General features: G+C 46.0%; 1 protein-coding gene across 4 annotated transcripts in view; it reads left to right on the plus strand.

Annotated features, from left to right (window-relative positions):
• The window catches only part of LOC147125331 (mastermind-like protein 2), a 461,240-nt gene extending 435,797 nt beyond the window's left edge, over positions 1-25,443 (plus strand). For all 4 annotated transcript variants that reach the window (XM_086001430.1, XM_086001422.1, XM_086001440.1 and 1 more), the window contains exons 3-5: positions 15,699-15,812; positions 19,518-19,626; positions 23,569-25,443. In XM_086001430.1, coding sequence (XP_085857556.1) covers positions 15,699-15,812; positions 19,518-19,626; positions 23,569-24,602 — 1,257 coding nt within the window. In that variant the 3' untranslated portion in view covers positions 24,603-25,443. The remainder of the gene's footprint in view (positions 1-15,698; positions 15,813-19,517; positions 19,627-23,568) is intronic.
• The last annotated feature ends 333 nt before the right edge of the window (positions 25,444-25,776 follow it).

Below are 25,776 nucleotides of genomic sequence, written 5' to 3' on the forward strand. Positions count from 1 at the left end.
TTTTCTTGTCGACTTATTTAGTAGATCCTCTTCCAATTTTTTTTTTGTCTTGCAGCACCGACTTTTCATTTTCCTCCCCTTTGTTCCAATCTGCTCTTTGTCTAAGAGCTTCCCAACAGTTGCCCAGCAGTGGCCACAGGCTGCTCCTGTATCCTGCCATTATCGATCAATATAAAGCATGTGCTGCAGCGATCTGCATTATATCACTGTCAAGCAACAGTAAAGCTGTATTGCACTTGAAGATGTGGTAAATAATACAGTACATGCCAGGACTGCTTTAGGTACAGAGAGAAAGACAATTTGGGCGTAACATTTTTCGTAGTATATCTATCACCAATCCACAGTCTGTCTCTCTCTCTCTCTCTCTCTCCCTCTCTCTCTATATCTTTGGTCCCACTGCAGACAATACCTTGAATCAATGAATGAATCACAAAGTGATTAGCAAGGTGTAATGTGGTCTGATTTATGGAAATTGACCATGGTAATATTTGATTAATTGCAAAGTGAAATATCCTGTGCTCAGTCTCCACTGTTAATGGTTGTATTTTGAGTAGTAAAATAAGTAAAGACACAATATAGTCCTTTATCATAATACGCCAACTGAAACGCACCAATCAGTGTTCAAATGATCTGTTAGCTTTTCATTGCCTGTTTAAGGGACCTGTTAAATGTGGGATACTAAACATTCTTCTGAAGATCAATACTGGAAGGAGGGTCTGTTGGAAGTTTTGAAATGCAGTTTTTCTCTTAGTCGTACTTGGTGAGGAAGCTAACTGGGATGTTTCCAAGGAAAGGGGATTATTTCATTCAACAACTATTCCATGTATCTGACTCTCCAGCCACCCATTAAAATATGCAACACACAAATCAAAAACTGCGTCTAATGGAGCACTTCTGAAGGACATAGTTTTGAAAAAAGAGACGCAAGCTCCCACTAGTGGCAATGCTGTGTAACTACACATGAGTGGGGGTTGGGGGGTGGGGGGGGGATTAACACAAATTGTCCTGATTTTCCTTTTGTCTCCTACATTTTTGTTTCCCCAGAGAAATTTAACACTGAAATAAAAGGGATTTTTTTTGGCAATAAGTCTGATTAAGTTACAGTAGAGCTGGATGTAAATCAAACCCAGGAATCGGACATCAAAGGTTCATTATTCCACTTTGCTTGCCTGAGATACTAAATCCATGAGAAATTTAATGTGCCCTAGAGATATGCATTGAAACTATTCCAAATACGCCTTTAGAAAAAAAAAACACACGCACACTTTTGCTTCAGTGGGCAGTAGCCATTACATGCAACAAGACGACCCAAAGGGAAACACTACTGTTTCTAGCCCAGTTGTTATAGTCTAATTCTATTTCTGTTCAAGTGAATGGTATTCCTGTAGATTATATCTACTACCTGAAAGGATGGTGGAAGCAGATTCAAGAGTAACTTTTAAAAGGGAATTGGATAAATACTTGAAGGGAGAAATTTGCAGGGCTACGGGGAGAGAGCGGGAGGAGCGGGACTAATTGGAAAGCTCGTTCAAAGAGCCGGCATGGGCCGAATGACCTCCTTCTGTGCTGTGTGATTCTATATCCATAATGTGCAGCTTCCCGAATGGTAATCGAGTAAAGATTCAGCTTGGTTTTTTTTCTCTTTGTAAATATCTGCCCTAAAGCGCAGTGGATCTCCCAAAGGCTTTGATTTGCTGTTTGCTTCTGTGATGAGAATGTGACCACGACACTTCACAATACAGCAACAATAAACGGCGGGTGATTGATGATGGTTCAGAAACCAAAGCTGTTTTAAAAAAAAAATCTATCTGATTAATAATGCAAACTATATTCTCTCCCGTGGCCCCTCGTTATTGGTGTTCACTCCCGTCACTAGTGTGGTGGAATTTGCTAAGACCTACATAAGCCCTTCATAGATGTTGAAGTGATGACACGATTTGACATGTTTCCAAGTCCAGGGATTGTACAGAGTGGGAGACAGTAAATGATTTGAAAATCCTACAGTGTTTACATAGTTGAACCCAAATAAACTTCCTGATAGTTTAAAAAAATATATACTTTTCTTTCTCTCTCCATTTTTTTGCTCCCTGTGCTCTTACCTTTGACGTCTTGCTGGGATACAGTTTCATGGGCATCAGTTGCTCTTATGATGTTGGCCAAGTGTCTCTTCGGGCTATTTGACTGTAAGAGGCATCACAGCCGAGTCCAATTCTGTCCTCGCCTAACATCCACATGCATGCAGTTCCAGCAGAAGTCACTGTGCATAGCAATCGGGACCGGGACCCGTGGCTGACTTTTTTCCTCCTCTCTCCGCCCCCAAACCAATTATTACACCTCGACTGACACACTGGCTGGGGCCAGCTATTTCCGCACAGACCAGGGATTTAACCTGGGATTTGGAAGCACGGTGGCATCGTGGTTAGCACTGTTGCCTCACAGCGCCAGGGACCCGGGTTCAAATCCGGCCTCGGGTGACTGTGTGGAGTTTGCACATTCTCCCCGTGTTTGCGTGGGTTTCCTCCGGGTGCTCCGGTTTCCTCCCCAAGTCCAAAGATGTGCGGGTTAGGTTGATTGGCCATGACAAAAATTGGCCCTTAGTGTTAGGGGGGGATTAAATACGTGGGGTTACGGGGATAGGGCTTGGGTGGGATGGCTGTCGGTGTAGGGACCGGGTGCTAGGGTTTGGATGATCAGCCATGATCTCGTTGAATGGCGGAGCAGGCTCGAAGGGCCAAATGGCCTACTCCTGCTCCTAGTTTCTATGGAAGCTTCCTGGTCATAGAATGACACGGTATTTACAGCACAGAAACGGGCCATTCGACCCAACTGGTCTGTGCTGTTGTTTCTGCATCACACGAGCCTCCGTCCACTTTAACTTTATCTCGTCCTATCAGCATATCCATCTACTCCTTTCTCCCTCGTGGCCTTCTCTAGCTTCCCCGCAAATGCAGTTCAGAGAAGGTTCACTCGGTTGATTCCGGCGATGAGGGGGTTAACTTCTGAGGAAAGGTTGAGTAGAAATAACAACAGAAAATGCTGGAAAAACTCCGCAGGTCAGGCAACATCCGTGGAGAGAAATTTGAGTTGACGTTTCGGGTCGAACCCCTTCTTCAAAACTGGAAAGAAAAGAAACTAGATCGAAGGCAGGGCTGCGATCGGACAAAAGAATAAAAGAAACAAAAGGAGTAAAAGAGATTAGCAGCTAGACGAGATGGTAATAGGCTGAGATTAGGTGTAAAGTGTACTGGCTGGGCAAGAGATAGCTGCCAGGTGTGAGAGAGAAACAAAAGGAAAGGGGGGGGGGGCGGGGGGGGGGGGAAGGAGTGGAAAAATTACAAAAAATGAAATCGGGGCCGAGGCTATGATCTGAAATTGTTGAACTCAATATTGAGTCCGGAAGGCTGCAGAGTGCCTAATCAGAAGATGAGGTGCTGTTCCTCGAGTTTACGTTGAGCTTCCGTGGAACAATACTCATTGGAATTCAGAAGAATGAGAAGCGATCTTATCGAAACATATAAGATTGAGAGGGGGCTTGATCGGGTGGATGCGGGGAGGATGTTTCCACTGATGGGTGAGACTAGAACTAGGGGGCATAATCTTAGAATAAGGGGCTGCCGTTTCAAAACTGAGATGAGGATAAACTTCTTCACTCAGAGGGTAGTGAATCTATGGAATTTGCTACCTCAGAGAGCTGTGGAAGCTGCAACATTAAATAAATTTAAAACGGAGATAGACAGTTTTCTAGCTGATAAGGGAATTGGGGGTTACGGGGAGCGGGCAGGGAAGTGGACGTGAGTCTAGGTTCGGATCAGCCATGATCCTATTTAATGGCGGAGCAGGCCCGAGGGGCCGTATGGCCTACTCCTGCTCCTACTACTTATGTTCTTATGTAAATGCAGCAATCGTCCAACCAGCTCAACTACTCACTGTTGGATAGACAATGGCTGAGCTATTGGAAGCTTTAATGATAAGTGTGTGTGTTTATACAAATTCCACTATAAGGAGCCTCAGGGACTCATTTTAATTTTTATATTTGATATTGACTTTCCATTATCTTGCAGAGCCCTGACTTTTCTTTGTAGCTGTCAAGAATTGTTCCCGTCTACTCATAGTTAATTATACATTTAATGTTTCATATTTATTTCGATCCCAGGCTGCAGCTACTGTCCTCCCAGGACGATAAAACAAAGCAGACGGTGGCATTCTCCATCGGCGGTTTTGGCAAAGTGATTTTAACATGGGGCGGTGTGGCTCAGTTGGTTCTTCCTCTCCTGTCTTCCCCCACCCCGCCATCCCTGCCACTAAAATGGAGTTTCTACTACATCGTGGCCTGTCTTAGGAAGTGGCAATCTTGCTCTTCTGCATGTTCCCAAGCAAGAAACCATCCTGCACGTGCTTTGTGAAAGAGTTGTTCTAACTCCCCCTCCCCGCTGTAAGCTTGGACTGTTCCAGAAATTTAGGAGGCTTTTTATTAAAGGCAATTGAGAATTTGGCATCAGGGAATGTACCAACTTCTAAGAAGTTATACCTATCAGGAAAGGATGAACAGGCTGGGTCTTTTTTTTTCTCTTGAAAAGAGAAGGCTGAGGGGTGACCTAATAGAGGTCTTTAAAATTATGAACGGTTTTGATAGAGTGGATACAGAGAGAGTGTTTCCACTTGTGGGGAAGAATAAAACTAGAGGCCATCAATATAAGATACAGGTAGACTACCCTTTATCCGGACTTCCGAAAACCGAAACCCTCTAAAAACCGAAGGTTTTTTCGTTCAGCGTAAGTCGTGCGTACGAACGAAAAAACCTTCGGTTTTTAGAGGGTTCCGGTTTCGGAAGTTCGGATAAAGGGTAAGTCGTGCGCACGACCCCCCCGCGGACCCCGCCGGCCCCGACAACCGCCGACCCCCCCGCCGGCCCCGACAACCGCCGACCCCCCCGCGGACCCCGACAACCGCCGATCCCGACAACCGCCGACCCCGACAACCGCCGACCCCGCCAGCCCCGACAACCGCCGACCCCCCCCGCCGGCCCCGACAACCGCCGACCCCCCCCCGCCGGCCCCGACAACCGCCGACCCCGCCAACCGCCGATCCCCCCCGCCGACCCCGCCAGCCCCGACAACCGCCGACCCCCCCGCAGACCCCGCCGGCCCCGACCCCCGCCGACCCCGACTAACTTACGCTGAGCGTCAGCGTAAGTCGTGCGCACGACCCCCCGCCGACCCACCTTCCGAAATCCGAAATTCTCCTTTATCCGAAACTCGGCTGGTCCCGAGGTTTTCGGATAAAGGATAGTCTACCTGTAGTCACCTAGAAATCAAATAATTCAGAAGAAACTTCTTTACCAGAGTGTTGTGAGAATGTGGAACTCGCTACCACAGTGAGTGGTTGGGGTGAATAGTATAGATGCTTTTAAGGGGCGGCTAATAAACATATGAGGGAGAAGAGAATAGAGGGTTATGCTGATAGTTAGTTAGATGAGGAAAGACGGGAGGAAGCTCGAGTGGAGCATAAACGCCGGCATGGACTGGTTGGGCCGAATGGCCTGTTTCTGTGACGTATCTCCCATGTCAAGAAAGGTGAAGCCAAAATGGAATGTTCCTCTGTTCTTTGAGGAAAGGTTGATTTTTGGATTATCAGGAGTGTGTGGAGGAGAGCAGTTAACATTTTATCATTCAGAGAAAGAGGCAAGCAATTGGTCACCAAACACACATTAAACAACGACCTGATTAAATCTGACCAGCTTCAAATAGAAGTAGAAAAATGTGCAGAATCATGGGACATTCCTTTTCTTGCAGCAAGTTGTCCCAGAAACTCAAAAAATGTCCCCTTGCCCGTTATTGGGTGTGAGAGAGGTGGGTGGGGGGAGGGAGGAGGGATTCAAAATGTTGTCCTAGTTCTTAGAAGCGTAATTGCTAGCAGATGAATATAGATTTCCTTTTTCTGTTCATTGATTCTGGAATACAAGAATTTAGCAAACCATCTGCTTTAATTTTAATTCACGGTGCAGAGAAATATGCCTCAGGATAGTTTTATTTCCTTGTTTGAACTAATGGAGAAAATTGAATGCTGCTGACAGAACATTAAAAAAAGCATTTTCCAGTTGTTACATTTCAGTAAAAGCAATGCATGACTAGGACCTAAAGCATAATATAGATTCACAGATCACAGTATTTACCATAATGTAGATTCACAGGGCACGGTGTTTACCATAATGTAGATTCACAGGGCACGGTGTTTACCATAATGTAGATTCACAGGGCACGGTGTTTACCATAATGTAGATTCACAGGGCACGGTGTTTACCATAATGTAGATTCACTGATCACGGTGTTTACCATAATGTAGATTCACTGATCACGGTGTTTACCATAATGTAGATTCACAGGGCACGGTGTTTACCGTAATGTAGATTCACAGATCACGGTGTTTACCGTAATGTAGATTCTCAGATCACGGTGTTTACCGTAATGTAGATTCTCAGATCACGGTGTTTACCGTAATGTAGATTCACAGGGCACGGTGTTTACTGTAATGTAGATTCTCAGATCACGGTGTTTACCGTAATGTAGATTCACAGGGCACGGTGTTTACTGTAATGTAGATTCTCAGATCACGGTGTTTACCATAATGTAGTTTCACGGAGGCCTCATTTGGGTCCTGTTATTAGGACCTTTCCTCCCTCCGCCCTTGATGGAAAACCCCTGCAAAGCAAGGTTATTTCTGCAGCACTCAGTAAATTTGAAAGATTCTTGTATCTTATCGTAGCCGTTCCTTTACACATTGTACCAAGCTTGAAACATTTCCTGCCGATTCCTTCCAAAGGCTGAATTCCCACTAAGTTTCATTTCCTAGTTTTTAGATTGGTGCTGGCACGTCTGTGAGATTTCAAAACTAACATGAGCCTTTTTCATCCCTGAACGGTATGAGATGAATGATTTATATTTCATCATTTATAACCAAGGAAGCATAACTGCATGAGAACAGTGGGCATTCCGCTCAAGTGAGCTGTACACCGCACAGTTTCCTATTTCTGGGGATTGCTTACACCCTCTGTAGCGTTAACTTTGCTGTAATTTAGCCATCATACAATAACAAGCCATTTTTAGGACATCACAACTGACCAACTTGACTAATCTACTGGAATTTTTTGAGGATGTAACTGGTAGAATAGATAAGGGAGAACCAGTGGATGTGGTGTATTTGGACTTTCAGAAGGCTTTCGATAAGGTCCCGCATAAGAGATTAGCGTGTAAAGTTAAGGTACATGGGATTGGGGGCAAGGTACTGACTTGGATAGAGAACTGGTTGGCAGACAGGAAGCAAAGAGTTGGAATAAACGGGTCTTTTTCCAAGTGGCGGGCAGTGACTAGTGGGGTACCGCAGGGATCGGTCCTAGGACCCCAGCTATTCGCAATATATATTAATGATCTAGACGAGGGAACTAGATGTAATATCTCCAAGTTTGCAGACAACACAAAGCTGGGTGGGCGTGTGTGCTGTGAGGAGGATGCTGAGAAACTCCAGTATGATTTGGACAGATTGAGTAATTGGGCAGATGCATGGCAGATGCAGTATAATGTGGATAAACGCGAGGTTATCCACTTTAGTGGCAAAAACAGGAAGGCAGATTATTACCTGAATGGCAATAGATTGGGAGAAGGGGAAGTGCAACGAGACCTGGGTGTCCTTGTGCACCAGTCGCTGAAGGTAAGCATGCAGGTGCAGCAGGCAGTTAAGAAGGCAAATGGTATGTTGGCCTTTGTAGCGAGAGGGTTCGAGTACAGGAACAAGGATGTCTTGCTGCAGTTGTACAGAGCCTTGGTGAGACCACACCTTGAGTATTGTGTGCAGTTTTGGTCGCCTTATCTGAAGAAGGATGTTGTTGCCATGGAGGGAGTGCAGCGAAGATTCACCAGACTGATACCTGGGATGGAAGGAATGACGTATGAGGAGAGATTGGGTCGATTGGGCTTATACTCGCTGGAGTTTAGAAGAATGAGAGGGGATCTCATTGAAACGTATAAAATTCTAACAGGACTAGACAGACTTGATGCAGGAAGGATGTCCCCGATGGCTGGGGAGTCCAGAACCAGGGGTCACAGTCTAAGGATAAGGGGTAAGCCATTTAGGACTGAGATGAGGAATTTCTTCACCCAGAGAGTGGTGAACCTGTGGAATTCTCTACCACAGAAGGCAGTTGAGGCCAATTCATTAAATATATTCAAGAAGGAGTTAGATATATTTCTTAAGGCTAAAGGGATATGGGGAGAAGGCAGGTACAGAGTACTGAATTTGGATGATCAGCCATGATCTCATTGAATGGCAGAGCAGGCTCAAGGGGCCGAATGGCCTACTCCTGCTCTTCTATGTTTCTATGTAACTCTTTCTGTGGGATTTCAGATACATTGTGGAGGAATTCAAGGTAGGGTCGTCCGATCTGGTTCGATGTATTGCTGGAGGTTTTGTCACTGGGTATGGTAGCATAGTGGTTATGCTACTGGACTAGTAATCCAGTAGACCTGGACTAATGGAGATGAGAGTTCAAATCCCACCACGGCAGCTGGGGAATTTAAATTTAGTTAATTAAATAAATCTCTAATTAAAAAAAGCTAGTACCAGTGATGGTGACTGACGTAAGAAAACTACTAGGTACTTGGTCTAAGCGTTAAACAAAGCTTTAATCAACTGTTTTACAACATGGAGGTCTAGTTGTGTCCTTCACTAGTTCCTGTTAAGAATCTCCTGCGCAAGCTGGGCCTGTGCCCGAGTATTCATACTCTCCCTGGACAGCGCCACCCGCAGGCTGCTCCGTATTATTTCATAAGTCTTTCTTTCATGAATGACTGATTCATGTCCGTGACCATGCAACTACCAGACTGTCGTTAAAAACCCATCTGGTTCATTAATGTCTTTAGGGAAGAAAATCTGCCGTCATTACCCGGTCTGGGCTATATGAGTCCAGACCCACAGCAATGCAGTTGACTCTTAACTGCCCTCTGAAATAGAGGCTCACCACCGCCTTCTCGAGGGCAGCTAGGGATGGGCAATAAATGCTGGCCTTGCCAGCGATGTCCACATCCCGTGAATGAGTTATTTAAATTAAAAATGACCTCTGGCCTCCAGCCACCACAACTGGTCAAACAGCATTTTCCCCATCTCCAAAATATTTCTAACTAAGAAGCGCAACTCTTTAAATAAAGTGTGTTTTCTTCATTTTCTTTCATTTCCCCAAAGATTTAGTAGAGTTCTTTGAGGAGGGATGATATATTAGCAGGGTCCTCTAATGAGGCCATATGGGTGGAGCTTAAAAACAAAAAGGGGGCAAGCACTTTGCTGGGAGTGTACTATAGGCCTCCAAACAGTCAGGGGGAGATAGAGGAACAGATATGTAGGCAAATCTCAGAGAAATGTGCAAATAATAGGGTAATAATAATGGGGGATTTCAACTTCCCCAATATTAACTGGGATAGTCAGAGTGTGAAAGGCTCAGAGGGTGTAGAATTCTTAAAGTGCATCCAGGAGAGCTTTTTGAGCCAGCATGTAGAAAGTCCTACAAGAGAGGGGGCGGTACTGGACCTAATTCTAGGGAATGTGGCCGGCCAAGTGGAAAAAGTGCTAGTAGGTGAGCACTTTGGTGATAGTGACCATAATATGGTAAGATTTAAGGTGGCCATGGAAAAGGACAGGGATGGGCCGGAAATAAAGGTTCTAAATTGGGGGAAGGCCGATTTTAATAGGATAAGGCAGGATCTGGCCAAAATGGACTGGGATCAGCTACTTGTAGGAAAATCCGCATCGGAGCAATGGGAGGCTTTCAGAAGGGAGATTGAGATCATACAATGGCAACATGTTCCCGTAAAGGTCAAGGGTGGTTCCAAAAACCACAGGGAACCTTGGATGTCAGGGGATATACGAGAATGGATTAGGAAAAAAAGGAGGGCTTTTGGTAGATACAAAAGGCTAAAGACGGAGGAAGCCCTAGAGGAGTACAAAAAGTGCAGGGGGATACTTAAAAAAGAAATTAGGAGATCAAGGAGGGGCCATGAAATAACACTGGCAAGCAAAATAAAGGATAATCCGAAGATGTTTTATAAGTATATTAAGGGTAAGAGGATAACTAGGGAAAAAATAGGGCCCATTAGGGACAAAAGTGGCAATCTGTGTGTGGAGCCGGAAGATGTAGGAGGGGTTCTAAATGAATTTTTTGCATCTGTTTTCACTATGGAGAAGGACGATGTAGACATAGAAATAGGGCGGGGGGACTGTGATATGCTCGAACATATTAACATCGAGAGGGAGGAGGTATTGGCGGTTTTAGCTGGCCTAAAAATGGATAAATCCCCAGGCCCGGATGAAATGTATCCCAGGCTGCTGTGTGAGGCAAAGGAGGAGATTGCGGGGGCTCTAACACATATATTCAGGACCTCTCTGGCCACAGGGGATGTGCCAGAGGACTGGAGAACCGCTAATGTAGTACCATTATTCAAGAAGGGTAGTAGGGAAAAACCGGGGAACTACAGGCCAGTGAGCCTAACATCAGTGGTAGGAAAATTATTGGAAAAAATCCTGAGGGACAAAATTTGTCTCCACTTGGAGAGGCAAGGATTAATCAGGGATAGTCAACATGGCTTTGTCAAGGGAAGATCATGTCTGACTAATTTGATTGAATTTTTTGAGGGGGTGACTAGGTGTGTGGATGAGGGTAACGCAGTGGATGTGGTATACATGGATTTCAGTAAGGCCTTCGATAAAGTCCCGCACAGGAGACTGGTCAAGAAGGTAAGAGCCCATGGAATCCAGGGTGCCTTGGCACATTGGATACAAAACTGGCTTAGTGGCAGAAGGCAGAGGGTGATGGTCGAAGGTTGTTTTTGTGACTGGAAGCCTGTGGCCAGTGGGGTACCACAGGGATCGGTGCTGGGTCCCTTGCTGTTTGTGGTCTACATTAATGACTTGGATATGAATGTAAAGGGTATGATCAGTAAGTTCGCGGATGATACAAAAATTGGTAGGGTGGTAAATAGCGAGGAGGGTAGCCTCAGTCTGCAGGACGATATAGATGGGTTGGTCAGATGGGCGGAACAGTGGCAAATGGAATTTAACCCGGAAAAGTGCAAGGTGATGCACTTTGGGGGGACTAACAAGGCAAAGGAATACACAATGAATGGAAAGACCCTAGGCAAGACGGAGGGTCAGAGGGATCTGGGTGTGCAAGTACACAGATCCCTGAAGGTGGCGGAACAGGTGGATAAGGTGGTAAAAAAGGCATATGGGATACTTGCCTTCATTAGCCGAGGCATTGAATATAAGAGCAAGGAGGTTATGATGGAGCTGTATAAAACACTGGTTAGGCCACAGCTGGAATATTGTGTGCAGTTCTGGTCGCCACACTACAGGAAGGATGTGATCGCGTTAGAGAGGGTGCAGAGGAGGTTCACCAGGATGTTACCAGGGCTGGAGCGCTTCAGCTATGAAGAGAGACTGGGCAGGTTGGGTTTGTTTTCCTTGGAGCTGAGGAGGCTGAGGGGGGACATGATTGAGGTGTACAAAATTATGAGGGGCATAGATAGGATGGATGCTGAGGAGCTTTTTCCCTTAGTAGAGGGGTCAATAACTAGGGGGCATAGATTCAAGGTAAAGGGCGGGAGGTTTAGAGGGGATTTGAGAAAGAACTTTTTCACCCAGAGGGTGGTTGGAGTCTGGAACTCACTGCCTGAAAGGGTTGTGGAGGCAGAAACCCTCACAACATTTAAGAAGCATTTGGATGTGCACTTGAAATGCCATAGCATACAAGGCTACGGGCCAAATGCTGGAATATGGGATTAGATTAGACAGGGCTTGATGGCCGGCGCGGACACGATGGGCCGAAGGGCCTCTATCCGTGCTGTATTACTCTATGACTCTATGTAACGAGCAGGGTGGATAAAGGGGAACCAGTAGATGTAGTGTATTTGGATTTCTAGAAGGCATTCGATAAGGTGCCACATAAAAGGTTACTGCCTGGTGTTGGGGGTAATATATTAGATTGGATAGAGGATTGGCTAACTAACAGAAAACAGAGTCAGAATAAATGGGTCATGTTCAGGTTGGCAAACTGTAATTAGTGGTGTGCTACAGGGATCAGTGCTGGGGCCTCAACTATTTACAATCTATATTAATGATTTGGATGAAGGGACCAAGTGTACTGTTGCCAAATTTGCTGATGATGCAAAGATAGGTGGGAAAGCAAGTTGTGAGGAGGACACAAAGAGTCTGCAAAGGGATATAGATAGGTTAAGTGAGTGGGCAAAAAATTGGCAGATGGAGTATAATGTGGGAAAATGTGAGGTTACCCACTTTGGTAGGAAGAATAAAAAAGCAAAATATTATTTAAATGGAGAGAGAGTACAGAATGCTGCGGTACAGAGGGATCTGGGTGTCCTCGTACATGAAACACACAAAGTTAGCATGCAGGTACAGCAAGTAATCAAAAAGGCAAATGGAATATTGGCCTTTATTGCAAGGGGGATGGAGTATAAAAGTAGGGAAGTCTTGCTACAACTGTACAGGGCGCTGGTGAGACCACACCTGGCGTACTGCGTACAGTTTTGGTCTCCTTATTTAAAGAAGGATATACTTGCATTGGAGGCAGTTCAGAGAAGGTTCACTAGGTTGATTCCTGGGATGAAGGGGTTGCCTTATGAGGAAAGGTTGAGCCGGTTGGGCCTATACTCATTGGAGTTTAGAAGAATGAGAGGTGATCTTATTGAAACGTATAAGATTCTGAAGGGGCTTGACAGGGTAGATGCAGAGAGGATGTTTCCCCTCGTGGGGGTATCTAGAACTAGGGGGCATAGTTTCAGAATAAGGGGGCAACCATTTAAAACGGAGATGAGGAGGAATTTCTTCTCTCAGAGGGTCGTGAATCTTTGGAATTCTCTACCCCAGAGAGCTGTGGAGGCTGAGTCATTGAATATATTCAAGGCGGAGATAGACAGATTTTTGCAAAACAGAGGAATCGAGGGTTATGGGGAGCGGGCAGGGAAGTGGAGTTGAGGCCAAGATCAGATCAGCCATGATCTTATTGAATGGCGGAGCAGGCTCGAGGGGCTAAATGACCTACTCCTGCTCCTACGCCTTATGTTCTTATGATTTTTCTCCTGGGTTGCTCGCAGCAGTGTCCTGGATATTAACCTTTCATTCCTGCGGACTCCAGGACAATCCTGGCGGATTGATGCTCCCCAAACTTCATAGCTGTGATACCCCCTTAGCCTCATGTTGGGTCAGTCATTAACATTTCACCATGTAATATGCTTAACTCCCTAAAATTAATGGGTCTTTGAGGTTAAATATAAAGAAACGGAATCAGATCCTAGAACTAGAGGGATAGTATTGAAAAGTAGAAAGGTTATGCTAAATCTGTATCGAACCTTGGTTAGACCACACTTGGAGTACTGCGTACAATTCTGGTCGCCATATTATAAGCTGTGGCTCTGTTGGTAGCACCCAGTCAGAAGGTTATGGGTTCAAGTCCCACTCCAGAGACTTGAGCACAAAAGTCTAGGCTGACACTCCAGTGCAGTACTGAGGGAGTGCTGCACTGTCGGAGGTGCCATGCTGTCTTTTGGATGAGACATTAAACCGAGGCCCCGTCTGCTCGCTCATCACAAACAGATTATCTGGTCATTTTCACATTGCTGTTTGTGGGAGCTTGCTGTGCACAAATTGGCTGCTGCGTTTCCCACATTACAACAGTGACTACACTTCAAAAGTTCTTCATTGGCTGTAAAGTGCTTTGGGACGTCCGGTGGTCATGAAAGGCGCTATATAAATGCAAGTTTTTTTTAAATTAAAAGAGGCGCTGGAGAGGGTGCAAAAAAGATTTACAAGGATGATACCAGAAATGCGAGGTTATACCTATCAGGAAAGGATGAACAGGCTGGGTGTCTCTTTTGAAAAGAGAAGGCTGAGGGGTGACCTAATAGAGGTCTTTAAAATTCTGAAAGGTTTTGATAGAGTGGATACAGAGAGAATGTTTCCACTTGTGGGGAAGAACATAACTAGAGGCCATCAATATAAGATAGTCGACAAGAAATCCAACAGGGAATTCCGAAGAAACTTCTTTACCCAGAGAGTGGTGAGAATGTGGAACTCGCTACCACAGGGAGTGGTTGAGGTGAATAGTATAGATGCATTTAAGGGGAGGCTAGATAAGCATATGAGGGAGAAGGGAATAGAGGGTTATGCTGATAGTTAGATGAGGAAAGATAGGAGGAAGCTCGAGTGGAGCATAAACGCCGGCATGGACTGGTTGGGCCGAATGGCCTGTTTCTGTGCCGTATATCCCATGTAATACTGTGTAAAAACTACAGAGTTATATTCTTGTGTCACAGTTCAGGGCGTCGGTATGTACAGTACTTACCAAACTGCAAACTTCCCTCATCAACTAGCCTGTAATTGTCCTATTTACAGCAATTTGATATTGCAGTCTTAAAGGGGCAGGCATAATTAAACACAACTGCACCGTAGCAGGATAATGTTACTGTGCGTTACATGGTATAGTACTCCTCTCATAAAAGCGAATATCATCCGATGAGCAATGCTGCGGGAGATGTGCCATTCATGACTTTTTAGTGGCTAATGGGTGGGCTTTTGGATAATATGTGTTCATGTAGCCCTGAGATATTTTGGACCAGATATGCATAAGTAGATCAACCCCCCAAAAAAATGACCCACCCATGTCTGTAACTTATCCCAAACTCTCCAGAACTGTACTTAATATGTACGCATTTACAGCAGAGTGCATCATTCAATTGAGGCGATTGTTGGGGAAGTATTGGGAATGGGAGTGTAGGCGTTTATATAGGCGGGGACAGCGGGTGATGTTTGAAGTGCAACATCACAACTAGGCTTGCCAGTTCTAGTTGGACAATTTCCTGAAGGTTTCATCACATGACCTCCTGCCTCCAACTGCCCCGCCCCCACACACCCGCCATTGGTCGGCCGACCTCACGGCGCCCCACCTTCCCACAGCCAATTGGAACTCGCACAGACTCTTCATTACCTGATTGGATGATTCTTGCCTGTCAGTCAAACGGCCTTTTCTCCCATCTCCAATATATTTATAACTGTGTATAAATGTTCCAGGAAACGGGGGGGGGTGGGGGGGGGGGGAAATACCATTTTTCTTCTGCCCCTCCGATTTTACTCCCGTGTTGCTCGCGGCAGTTTCCTGGACCGTTAATTCCTGGAGACTCCCGGACAATCCTGAAGGGTTGGCGACCCTCATCACAACGGTAGGATTCGCTGGACATTCTCTAGATCGCCATCCAAAAACAGCGCAGATATTATGTGCTGTGTCCAGCAACGACTCGATGTTAGAAATCAGTGTGTTGTACAAACGGTTGAAAAATGTTGCTGTCACTCCATCTTGAGTTTGAGTGTGTGTGTGTGTGCATGCGAATCATTGAGGAAACTGCTCTGAGCAGATTCGTCAGCCAGATAGACATTTAATCGTTAAACCATTCTTGCTCACCAGCCTTTTTTGGTAATCAGACTGGGTGTCTAGTGTTGGTGCACAATCTGAGTCCTCTGTTTACCTGTGGGCTGTTGAACAGTGGGAAACAACAGCGGCAGACTAGATTGTTTAGAAGTCTCACTGGTAAATACTGCTTTATATAAAATTCTCTTTTTTTAATTCCCTTTTCTCTCCTTCAATGTAGGATCATAACCCTGGTAACAATTATATAAAACCCACATCACACGCCTTCCTCAAGCAGCAACTTCTGAAGAAACAGCAACATAATCTCCTCCAACAGCAGCTCATGGCTGACCAGGTAAGTCACTCTGCTTATGAAGCACATTCTGCATGCACTCCTCGGACTATAATTCCCCAGCAGAACATCACTGAAGTAAGCAATGCATTCTATCCCTTATTGGAGTACAAAGTGCAGTCCCAACGCCCTAACAAAACAATATATACAAAAGCAAAATACTGCAGCTGCTGAAAATCTGAAATAAAATCAGAAAAATGCTGGAAACACTCAGCAGGCCAGGCAGCATCTGTGGAGAGAGGAAAAAAAACAAGAGTTAACGTTTCAGGTCGATGACCTTCTGTCAGTTCTGTAATAGAAGTAGTTACACTTCAGGCATGTAACTCTGGGCGTTACTCAAGATGCCTTCCATTTAAGGCTCACACACGGTGTACTTGTGACTGGGCTCACCAAGTGTTGCATCAAGGGACCAAGTGCAAAAATTAATTTGTACTCCTTTTCCAAGTTTTACACCTGCATACCTAGATTTATGGCAAGTGGCGGGTAAACTGGAGATCCAGGCAAGCCTCCATATCTGGAGCCTGTTTTCCTTATTTCCTTTTGAGGCAAAGGGCTAGATTTTCCTGGAGCCGTCAGGCGGGGTTTCAGGCGTGTGGGGGGGGGGAAATCCTGAATTTGGGGGTCCCGACACCTTCCCACCCAAAACCCCGCCCCACACAAGTTTCAGGGGCGGCGGGTACCCGCCCCGCACTGGGACCTGCCGAAACCAGGCGGGAAGGAATTAGTGCCAATTAACTGCCTGTTAACAGGTAGTTAACAGGCAGTTTTTAGCCTAATCCCTATTTTGAGGGGTTTCGTGTGGGTTTCCCGACGGCTCCAAACCACGCCAGGTTAGAGCAGGCGGGCCGTCGGGTTGAAGGAGTTGGAAGGGTCGTGATGTTGGCGCTCAGGTGAGTGATGGGTGCATGAGTGTAAAGGTAAGTGTGTTTGGTGTGTCTAAAGTGTGTAAAGAACTTTTACTTACCTGTACTTACCTTAACAGCCTTTCTTCCTGTAGGCGTCGGGAGCCCATCACTCAGCCGGCACTTAAAGCTGAACGGCTGTGATCTGTCAAAAGTGACAGCCTTCAGCTTTGAGTGCCGGTGTGAGTTCTAACTGAGTCTGTGCAGAAGGACTCATGTCAGAATTCAGACTGTCAGTGTTTCACAGCTTCAAACAGCTGTGAAACACTGATATTTCATCTGTCAAGAACTCTTGACAGATGAAATTTCAGTCTGTGACGTCACCTGTTGCCGGGTGGCCCTTAATTGCCCTGCTGAGCCCGCTGGGCGGGCTCAACAAGGTCAATCAAGGGGAAATCGCGCGGATTGGCCGGACGTCGATGTAGGCGGGTCAAAAACCCGAAAGGGGAAGTCCCGCCTTCTTCCCGACAGGTTCGGGAAAATCTACCCCAAAGTCTTGCTAAATATTAATGAAGATTTGGTTGGACTTTTGGTCTGGATAGATTGATCATTGTTTTTTGGTGTAGGGGAGGGAGGAAGTAATATTTGGTCTTTGACAATCAGTTCCTTCGCCCAAAAAAAAAGAAACTGCAAAGTCTCCCAATATATGAAAGATTTGGTCAGGCGTTCTTGGAACATTGATTTCATTGACATCTACTGTGTGAGGAGACGGAGGGCAGTTCTGCTGCAAGTAGTGGCAGTTCTTGGCGTGATTCAAAACCTTTCACCTGGATAAACCGAAAGATTTGAGATAATTGCCCCTTTATGTTTCGCTTTGAACTGGCGTTTGGTGTGTTGGTCAACTCCCACTTTTTTAAGAAGCAAAAGCTCTAGGCTTCTACAGATTGAATGCAAGTGAAGCAGCCACCGCTTTCTTAAAGGGTAATTTCTGGGAATGGATTCAGGAAATTCTGCCTTGCCATCTATAAAGACTAGAATATAAACAAACCACTTTCAGCATCTGTGAAAGCCTTAAAACAGTACAGCCTTTTATTTCAGTTGCTTAAATGCCTCCAAAATGTACAGCTGTGATTTTAACGGCCGGGCCTCGTTAGCGTGCTGCTTGCCGATTTCCTGACCAAAATACTCGGTGGGAAGCGGCTGCCTGGCTGTTGAAATCAGGCGGCAGGAAGCAGCTGCCAGGAACCAAAGGGTACAGTCCCCGGTACAAGGTACATGCTCCGGGAGAGGAGTCCCAGCCAGAGGTGAGAGGGGAAAAAGACCAGGGGGTAGATTTTCCTGAAGCTGTCGGGAAGGAGGCAGGACGACAACTTTCGGGTTTTAGACCCACCTCCATCGACGTCCGGCCAATCCACACAATTTTCCCTTGGTTAACCTTGTTGAGCCCACTGGGCGGGCTCAGCAGGCCAATTAAGGGCCACCCGGCAACAGGTGACGTCACAGACTGAAATTTCATCTGTCAAGAGTTCTTGACAGATGAAATATCAGTGTTTGAAGCTGTCAAACACTGACAGTCTGAGTTCTAACCTGAGTCCTTCTACGCAGACTCAGTTAGAACTCTCAGCAGCACTCAAAGCTGAAGGCTGTCACTTTTGACAGGTCGCAGCCATTCAGCTTTCAGTGCCGGCTGAGTGATGGGCTCCCGACGCCTACAGGAAGAAAGGCTGTTAAGGTAAGTACAGGTAATTTAAACTTCTTTACACACTTTAGACACACCAAACACACTTACCTTTGCACTCATGCACCCATCACTCACCTGAACACCAACATCGTGACCCCTCCAAGTCCCTCAACCCGATGGCCCGCCTGCTCTAACCTGGCGTGGTTTGGAGCTGTCGGGAATCCCACACGACACTTCTCAAAATAGGGATTAGGCTAAAAAAAACTGCCTGTTAACAGGCAGTTAATTGACACTAATCCCTTCCCGCCTCGGGTCGGCGGGTCCCAGTGCGGGGCGGGTACCCGCCTCCTCTGAAACTTGCGTGGAGCGGGGTTTTGGGCGGGATGGTGTCGGGACTCCCGAGTTCGGGATTTCCCCCCCCCCCCCCCCACACACCTGAAACCCTGCCTGACGGCTCCAGGAAAATCAACCCCCAGGACGGGGGCACGGGGCGGCGGTCCAAGGGTCCCCTGTGGGGTCCGGAGGACCACTCCTGCTCCGCTTAGCCCACAGTGAAACTAAAAAAAAACATTCAAAAAACAAACTTCTGGTCCTGCTCGCTGTTCCCAGCAGGTATTATCTGGCAGGGAAGCCAGCACTGCACTCCCGCTCAGGCCTCGGGATAATATAGCAGATTAAGCCCCGATGACGTTAGCTTAACGTATCATATAAAAGACGGCACCTCCAACATTGCCGGACTCCCTCAGTACTGCACTGAAGTGTTAGCCTAGATTATGTGCTCAAATCCTGGAGCAGGACTCGAACCCACAACTTTCTGACGCAAGGGCAAGAGTGCTACAACTGAGCCAAACTGACACCAAATTAATTAATTTGATGAACTCTCTTGTAAGGCTCGAGGTGGTACCTAATATTGTGGCACTACATAATGGCAGAGAGCATTTTGTACTGAGTGTTGCCTCTTTTGCTGTCCTTGCCTTGTACGTGCATATATATTACTGTTGGAATGAAATATTCAGGAAGGGGCCTGTAAATTAACATTTCAAAGGCCCACCTACATTGTGAGGGGCTGAATTATCCAAATTGTAAAGATGGCAAGATATGTTCTTCTTTGACATGAGTTTGCCTTGCAGCAATATGATTTAATTAAAGTGACATTCCACCCCCCCCCCCCCATTTGTTTTTCAGGAGAAACAAAGGCAACGTGATCAAATAAACGGTCACATGATCCGAGTGTCTCCTGAATATAAGGAGCAGAGGAGTGCATTTGGAGTTCAACAGTTAAGTCAGTTCCAAGGTAAGATCATTGCTGCGTTTTTTTATTCGTTCACAGGATGTGGGCGTCGCTGGCAAGGCCAGCATTTATTGCCCATCCCTAATTGCCCTTGAGAAGGTGGTGGTGAGCCGCCGCCTTGAACTGCTGCAGTCCGTGTGGTGAAGGTGCTCCCACAGTGCTGTTAGGGAGGGAGTTCCAGGGTTTTGACTGAGCGACGATGAAGGAACGGTGATATATTTCCAAGTCGGGATGGTGTGTGACTTGGAGGGGAACTTGGAGGTGGTGGTGTTCCCATGCGCCTGCTGCCCTTGTCCTTCTAGGTGGAAGAGGTCACGGGCTTGGGAGGTGCTGCCGAAGCAGCCTAGGCAAGTTGCTGCAGTGCATCTTGTAAATGGTACACACTGCAGCCATGGTACACCGGAGGTGCAGGGAGTGAATGTTTAAGGTGGTTGATGGGGTGCCAATCAAACGGGCTACTTTGTCCTGGATGGTGTCGAGCTTCTTGAGTGTTGTTGGAGCTGCACTCATCCAGGCAAGTGGAGAGTATTCCATCACACTCCTGACTTGTGCCTTGCAGATGGTGCACAGCAAAAATCATTTAAGGGTGCTTTTAATGAGGACACTAGTAAGTGCTTTATCTAGAAGTCGCTTTTTGCATGCTGGGGTAATCTGTTAATCCAGTGGGAAACCGAGCTGCTCAACATGGACCCGTGTGCCTTTCTGCAAAACCTGGATTCAAGGTGGCAGCAACAAGAGGGAGTGGAGGTGCCTCCCGACCTTAACAGAATAGCCACTTGCTTCTCTGACATTCCCGATTAATTTCTTATAAAAGGTGCCCCTCCCTCTTGGAACACCCTGGCGATGCCACTTGTGGTTTTTCCTGATCAGGCTCCAGAAAGTCTACACACAGAAAAGTTAAGCCTAAACATCCGCCTACAAGAAGCAGTGGTGTCAAAGACATAGATTGGATGGAAGGGGGGGAGTAGAACTGGTGTTGCAACATTCTGGTTCAGGATATTGCTTAATTGCTGCAGGTAAATTTCTGAGAGCAAGCCAGGCAGTGTAAGGTACTGAATGCATTCCACACAAACTCATTGCCCCACTGTAATACACGACAATAATTCTGGGTTGTCCCAATGAGGTTCAGTGACCACAAGCCCAAAGCACAACATGTCACAAATTGGGCACCAACTGGTGTTCACTTAAAACATTGGCTCAGAGACCTTGAGGGGTTGTGGAAGTGCTGCTGGGTGTGGTAGGTGTTTTTCTAAAGTTTGGATTGATGGATACTGTCTGAGAAGCTTTGTGTGACGTCCTTTCGGGAAATACTTAGGGAGAGAAATTCAGTATCGCCCCATTTGGGGCGCAATTATCGGCCGGGCGCAAAGATTAGCGCCTGGCGCTAATTATCGCCTCCGACTGCAAACTTGGCTTTTATCGCCCTTGGAGGTGATTAGAGTGCAAAATCAGGCGCTTCACACCTGTCTTAAAGCGCAAAGGCCGAGGAGCAAGGCGCTACCTCAGAGCGCTGGCGAAGCTCATGTGATGTCAGTCAGCAATGGAACACAGACACAATGGCGCCGGCCAGTCCTTAAAGAGGAGGGTCGATCTTGCTCCCCATCCACACCCTGCTCATTTCAGCCTTGAATCTTGGCCTGGAGAGACCTGTACATCAAACCTGCTGGAAAGAACAATGGAGAGACCCAGGGAAAAAGCTCAGAGTGCAGCCCCCACAGTCTCTTCTAAATCAATGCAAGGAAGGGCAAATCAAAATGAACCTGCAAAGTGCTGCTCAGTACCCAAAATTCCTTCACACAGCGTTGAATCTCTCCAGAAGTCTCTCTCTCTCTCTCTCTCTCTCTCTCAATGCGTGGTGCAAAAATGTCACCAACAAAAAAAGGCAGGAAGCAGTTGCCTTTAAATAGCGCTCCCCCAGTCCCTTCCTGACTGCAAAACACTCCCCTCAACCTGTCGTTGCTAGCGGCAGGCGGTAAGGCAGGGGGCGCCACTCAATATCCAGTCCGGGGCGCTACCAGGGCGTAGCACACTCGACTGACGTCACGATCTGCCGGCGCAGGAGATCGTGGCGGTAGTGTTTAGCGCTGCCGCATAATGTCTAGTTAACTTCGTGAGCGGCGCAAACATCACCGTGCACGGGCGCTAGTTGCTTTGCGCCCTCTTAAGGTGCTAACAGGAGGCGCAAACCAACTGAATTTTTCCCCCTTAATGCTTTCACCAGATTCTAAAATGGAAGAATAGTTAAAGCCCTGGGACTTTAAAAAAAAAAGACAGACCTGCAGTTATATAGCGTCTTTCGTGACCTCAGGACGTCCCAATGAAGAACTTTTGAAGTGTTGCAATGTGGGAAACGAGGCAGCCAATTTGCGCACAGCAAGCTCCGAGAAACAGCAGTGTGATAATGACCAGATAATCTGTTTTTTTAGTGATGTTGGTTGAGGGATAAATATTGACCAGGACACTGGGAAGAACTCCCCTGCTCTTGTACACGAGCATTGGAGCTAAACCTAATAATCCCTCCCCAAAAGATGAAACCAGAAGTAGCATTAAACCTAGTAAATGCAGCAAACACCTTTTAATATCCTGTGTCACATATTGGCAGCTGAACAAGAGGAGGATGTGCTGAGGACTCGGCCAGTGATGCACAACAACTCCTTTTCATCATTATACATGCTTCTGCCCAATCCCCCTCCTGGAGTTTCTCGGCATCCACCTCGCAACACACACGCCCACCCAGCTTTGTGTCGTCTGCAAATTTGGAGATATTACATCTAGTTCCCTTGTCTAGATCATTAATATATATTGTGAATAGCTGGGGTCCAAGGACCGATCCCTGCGGTACCCCACTAGTCACTGCCTGCCACTCGGAAAAAGACCTGTTTATTCCAACTCTTTGCTTTCTGTCTGCCAACCAGTTCTCTATCCAAGTCAATACCTTGCCCCCAATCCCATGTGCCTTAACATTACACGCTAATCTCTTATGCGGGACCTTATCGAAAGCCTTCTGAAAGTCCAAATACACCACATCCACTGGTTCTCCCTTATCTATTTTACCAGTTACATCCTCAAAAAATTCCAGTAGATCAGTCGAGCACGATTTACCTTTTGTAAATCCATGTTGACTTTGTCCGATCCTGTCACTGTTTTCCAAGTGCTCTGCTATCACATCTTTTATAATGGACTCTAGCATTTTCCCCACTACCGATGTCAGGCTTACCGGTCTGTAATTCCCTGTTTTCTCTCAACCACCTTTTTTGAATAGTGGGGTAACATTAGCTACCCTCCAATCCATGGGTACTCACAGAATCACACAGAATCACAGAAACCCCACAATGCAGATAGAGGCCATTTCGGCCCATCGAGCCTGCACCGACACATTTCCCACCTGATCCCCATAACCCCACGTATTTAAGCCCCCTAACACTAAGGGTCAATTTATCATAGCCAATCAACCTAACCCGCACATCTTTGGACTGTGGGAGGAAACCGGAGCACCCGGAGGAAACCCACGCAAACACGGGGAGAATGTGCAAACTCCACACAGACAGTCACCCGAGGCCGGATTCGAACCTGGGTCCCTGGCGCTGTGAGGCAACAGTGCTAACCACTATGCCACCGTGCTGTTCCAGATTCCATCGAATGACCTTACTGTGTGCAAATTGGTTACTGCTTTCCTTAAATTACAACCGTGACTACACATCAAAAATACTTCATTGGCTGTAAAATGCTTTGGGATGCCCTGAGGTCGCGAAAGGTGTGATAGAAATTAGTCTTTTTTTTCTTTTAACATGTGTTTGAGCAAGGGAAAAGAACATTTACCAACTAATTTGTTTCAAAAAGATATAATAATTGCCCAGGCTTATCAGTTACTTTATCTTCACATCAGCATTTGTGGAATATTGTAAGAAAACACAACATTAATCTCTTTTCTCTTTCTTTTTACAGCTGTGGCACAATCTTTGCCTACAAACTCTGGGCAGTCTTTGCCAACGGCACCATCCGCCCACTGTGGTATGCGACTGAATGCTGGCCTTTTGCAAGTGACGTCTCAGAACAATCTTGGACCTGGGATTCCTGCGGTGACTGCCAGTCAGGGTGATCGGACTATGGGAATGTATCCGAATAATCCTGGCAATCAACAGAACATCTACATACCGTCATCTGGCATCAACATGCCTCTCCGGCCAAGCCAGAGTGCTCTGGGAATGAGATCAACCAGCCAGGCAGTGCCAAGCCAGGCTATAATCCGCCAAAGGACAGCAATCTCAGGGTTTACTGGCTCTGTACCAAACCCTGCTGTACCTCCCCAGCACATAAGGCAATCCATAAACCAGGCAGGAGCCAATATACCTGTCCAAGGAATCTCAAATGCGTTAGCCACTTCAGGCATGACTCCTCAAATGTGGGCACAGCAAAGGATTCCAGCAATGCAAAATCAGACCAAAATGGATGGCAGCATGCAACAGTTCTCAAGTAACCCGTTGTTCTCCAAACAGACCATGAGGCCGAACTTGCCTGTGCAGCCATTCCCTCATCAGACCATAACGCCACCAAACCAGATAGCACCGGGAGGACAGATGAGGCCACTGCAACAACTGAACCCAGGCCAGACTGGACAAAGCATGGTTTCCATGAGTGGCCAGTCACCAAGGCATAACCAACCAAGGCTACCCTCAGCAGCTATGGCTGGCATGAAACCTGTACCGCAAGGGATTACCAGTTTGAGCCAGACTCATCCCGTGCCAGGTCTCGCTCCAACCAGTTACGCTTCCACCGGCCAGTCATCTGGATCCTACAACCGTATGAACCCAACCACCGAGGTATCCTCCTTTGACTTTCTTCAACACAATAACAGCAATACCTTGGGTGGAGCTCGTAATGAGTCTGACTTCATAGAGTCCATTATGAAGAGCAGCAGCAGTAATGATGACTGGATAAATGACTTAACTCTCGATGACTTTCTTGGGCAGCATTCTTAAAGCCTGGCCGTTGGGTATGATTTATCTGACCTCCAGGCTGTTGTATATAGAGAGCGCCCATCTACACATTGTGGCATTGGACTAAAGACTATTGAGCATGTGTGTAGGTGTGGACACTGTAACTTTCCATATACGAGCAGGTATAGGTCACTGGATGTACCTAGTGTACTGCCTGCAACACTGAGTTTTAAAGTGGCAATACATAAATTAATGTATTTGTTCAAAATATTCTGTAAATTATGTTTTCCTAATAAATATTGTACGTCAGGAAGGAGTAATTATACTTTGTTGGATCATTTGTCAATAAAATACAGTATAGGCAAAATCATTGTTTTTATATTAGCAAATTTGTTTATTTTTATTTGGTATAAAATATGCAGACTACATTGTTTGATCAGTAATACTATGTATTACAATGTTAAAATACAGGTTGTGTTATTGACATGACATGGGCAGTGCAGTCTTGTGTTGTACAGGTGATTTATTCCTTGTTTCATGGATCTTCATTCACCATCAGTCCCATTTTGATTTAAAGATGTTACCACAGTGAGCAATCAACTGATGGAATGGCTGTCAATATGAAATTGCTTTCTTTGTAATCTGTCAGCTCGTGTTGACATTCTGTACATCTTATATGTGCATTCTACCAAGATAATATGAACTTCATAATGTGTTTGTTGCTGAAACTTTTTGTGATCTCATGTTTTATTAGTTACATGTATTTTTTTTTTCCTGCCATGAATGTGTTTCTTTTATTTTTAATTTAATACCATCTTAGAGCACAAATAGTATGACAAGTTTTTGCTTCATATCACAATAAACTTGCCTTGTGCCAAGACTGCATTATGGGTGACTACCGTACTTCAAGCATCATATACAGAGGGAGCATTCATGGAACAGTTAGCGAGTGCTCCACACTGACCACTTAGGCTGGAGTATTTCAAGTTCCCCTCATCCGTTCAAACTCAAAGGTTGGATACTGCCATTTTGCATATTATTCAATTTCTTTCATATTTCGACTTGGTAAACTTTGTAAAGTACATTGCTGAATATTACGCCTCGGAATTAAGATTCTGACACCAACATACATTACGTGCAAACTATTTTCTGGGCAGTGCTCAATATTAAAAATATGAGGAGAAGGAAAATCATACATACCCTTTCTGAATCATTG

This window comes from Somniosus microcephalus, chromosome 1 (assembly GCF_052327205.1).
Source record: "Somniosus microcephalus isolate GS21.2 chromosome 1, FLI_Smic_1.0, whole genome shotgun sequence".
NCBI classification, from domain to species: Eukaryota; Metazoa; Chordata; class Chondrichthyes; order Squaliformes; family Somniosidae; genus Somniosus; species Somniosus microcephalus.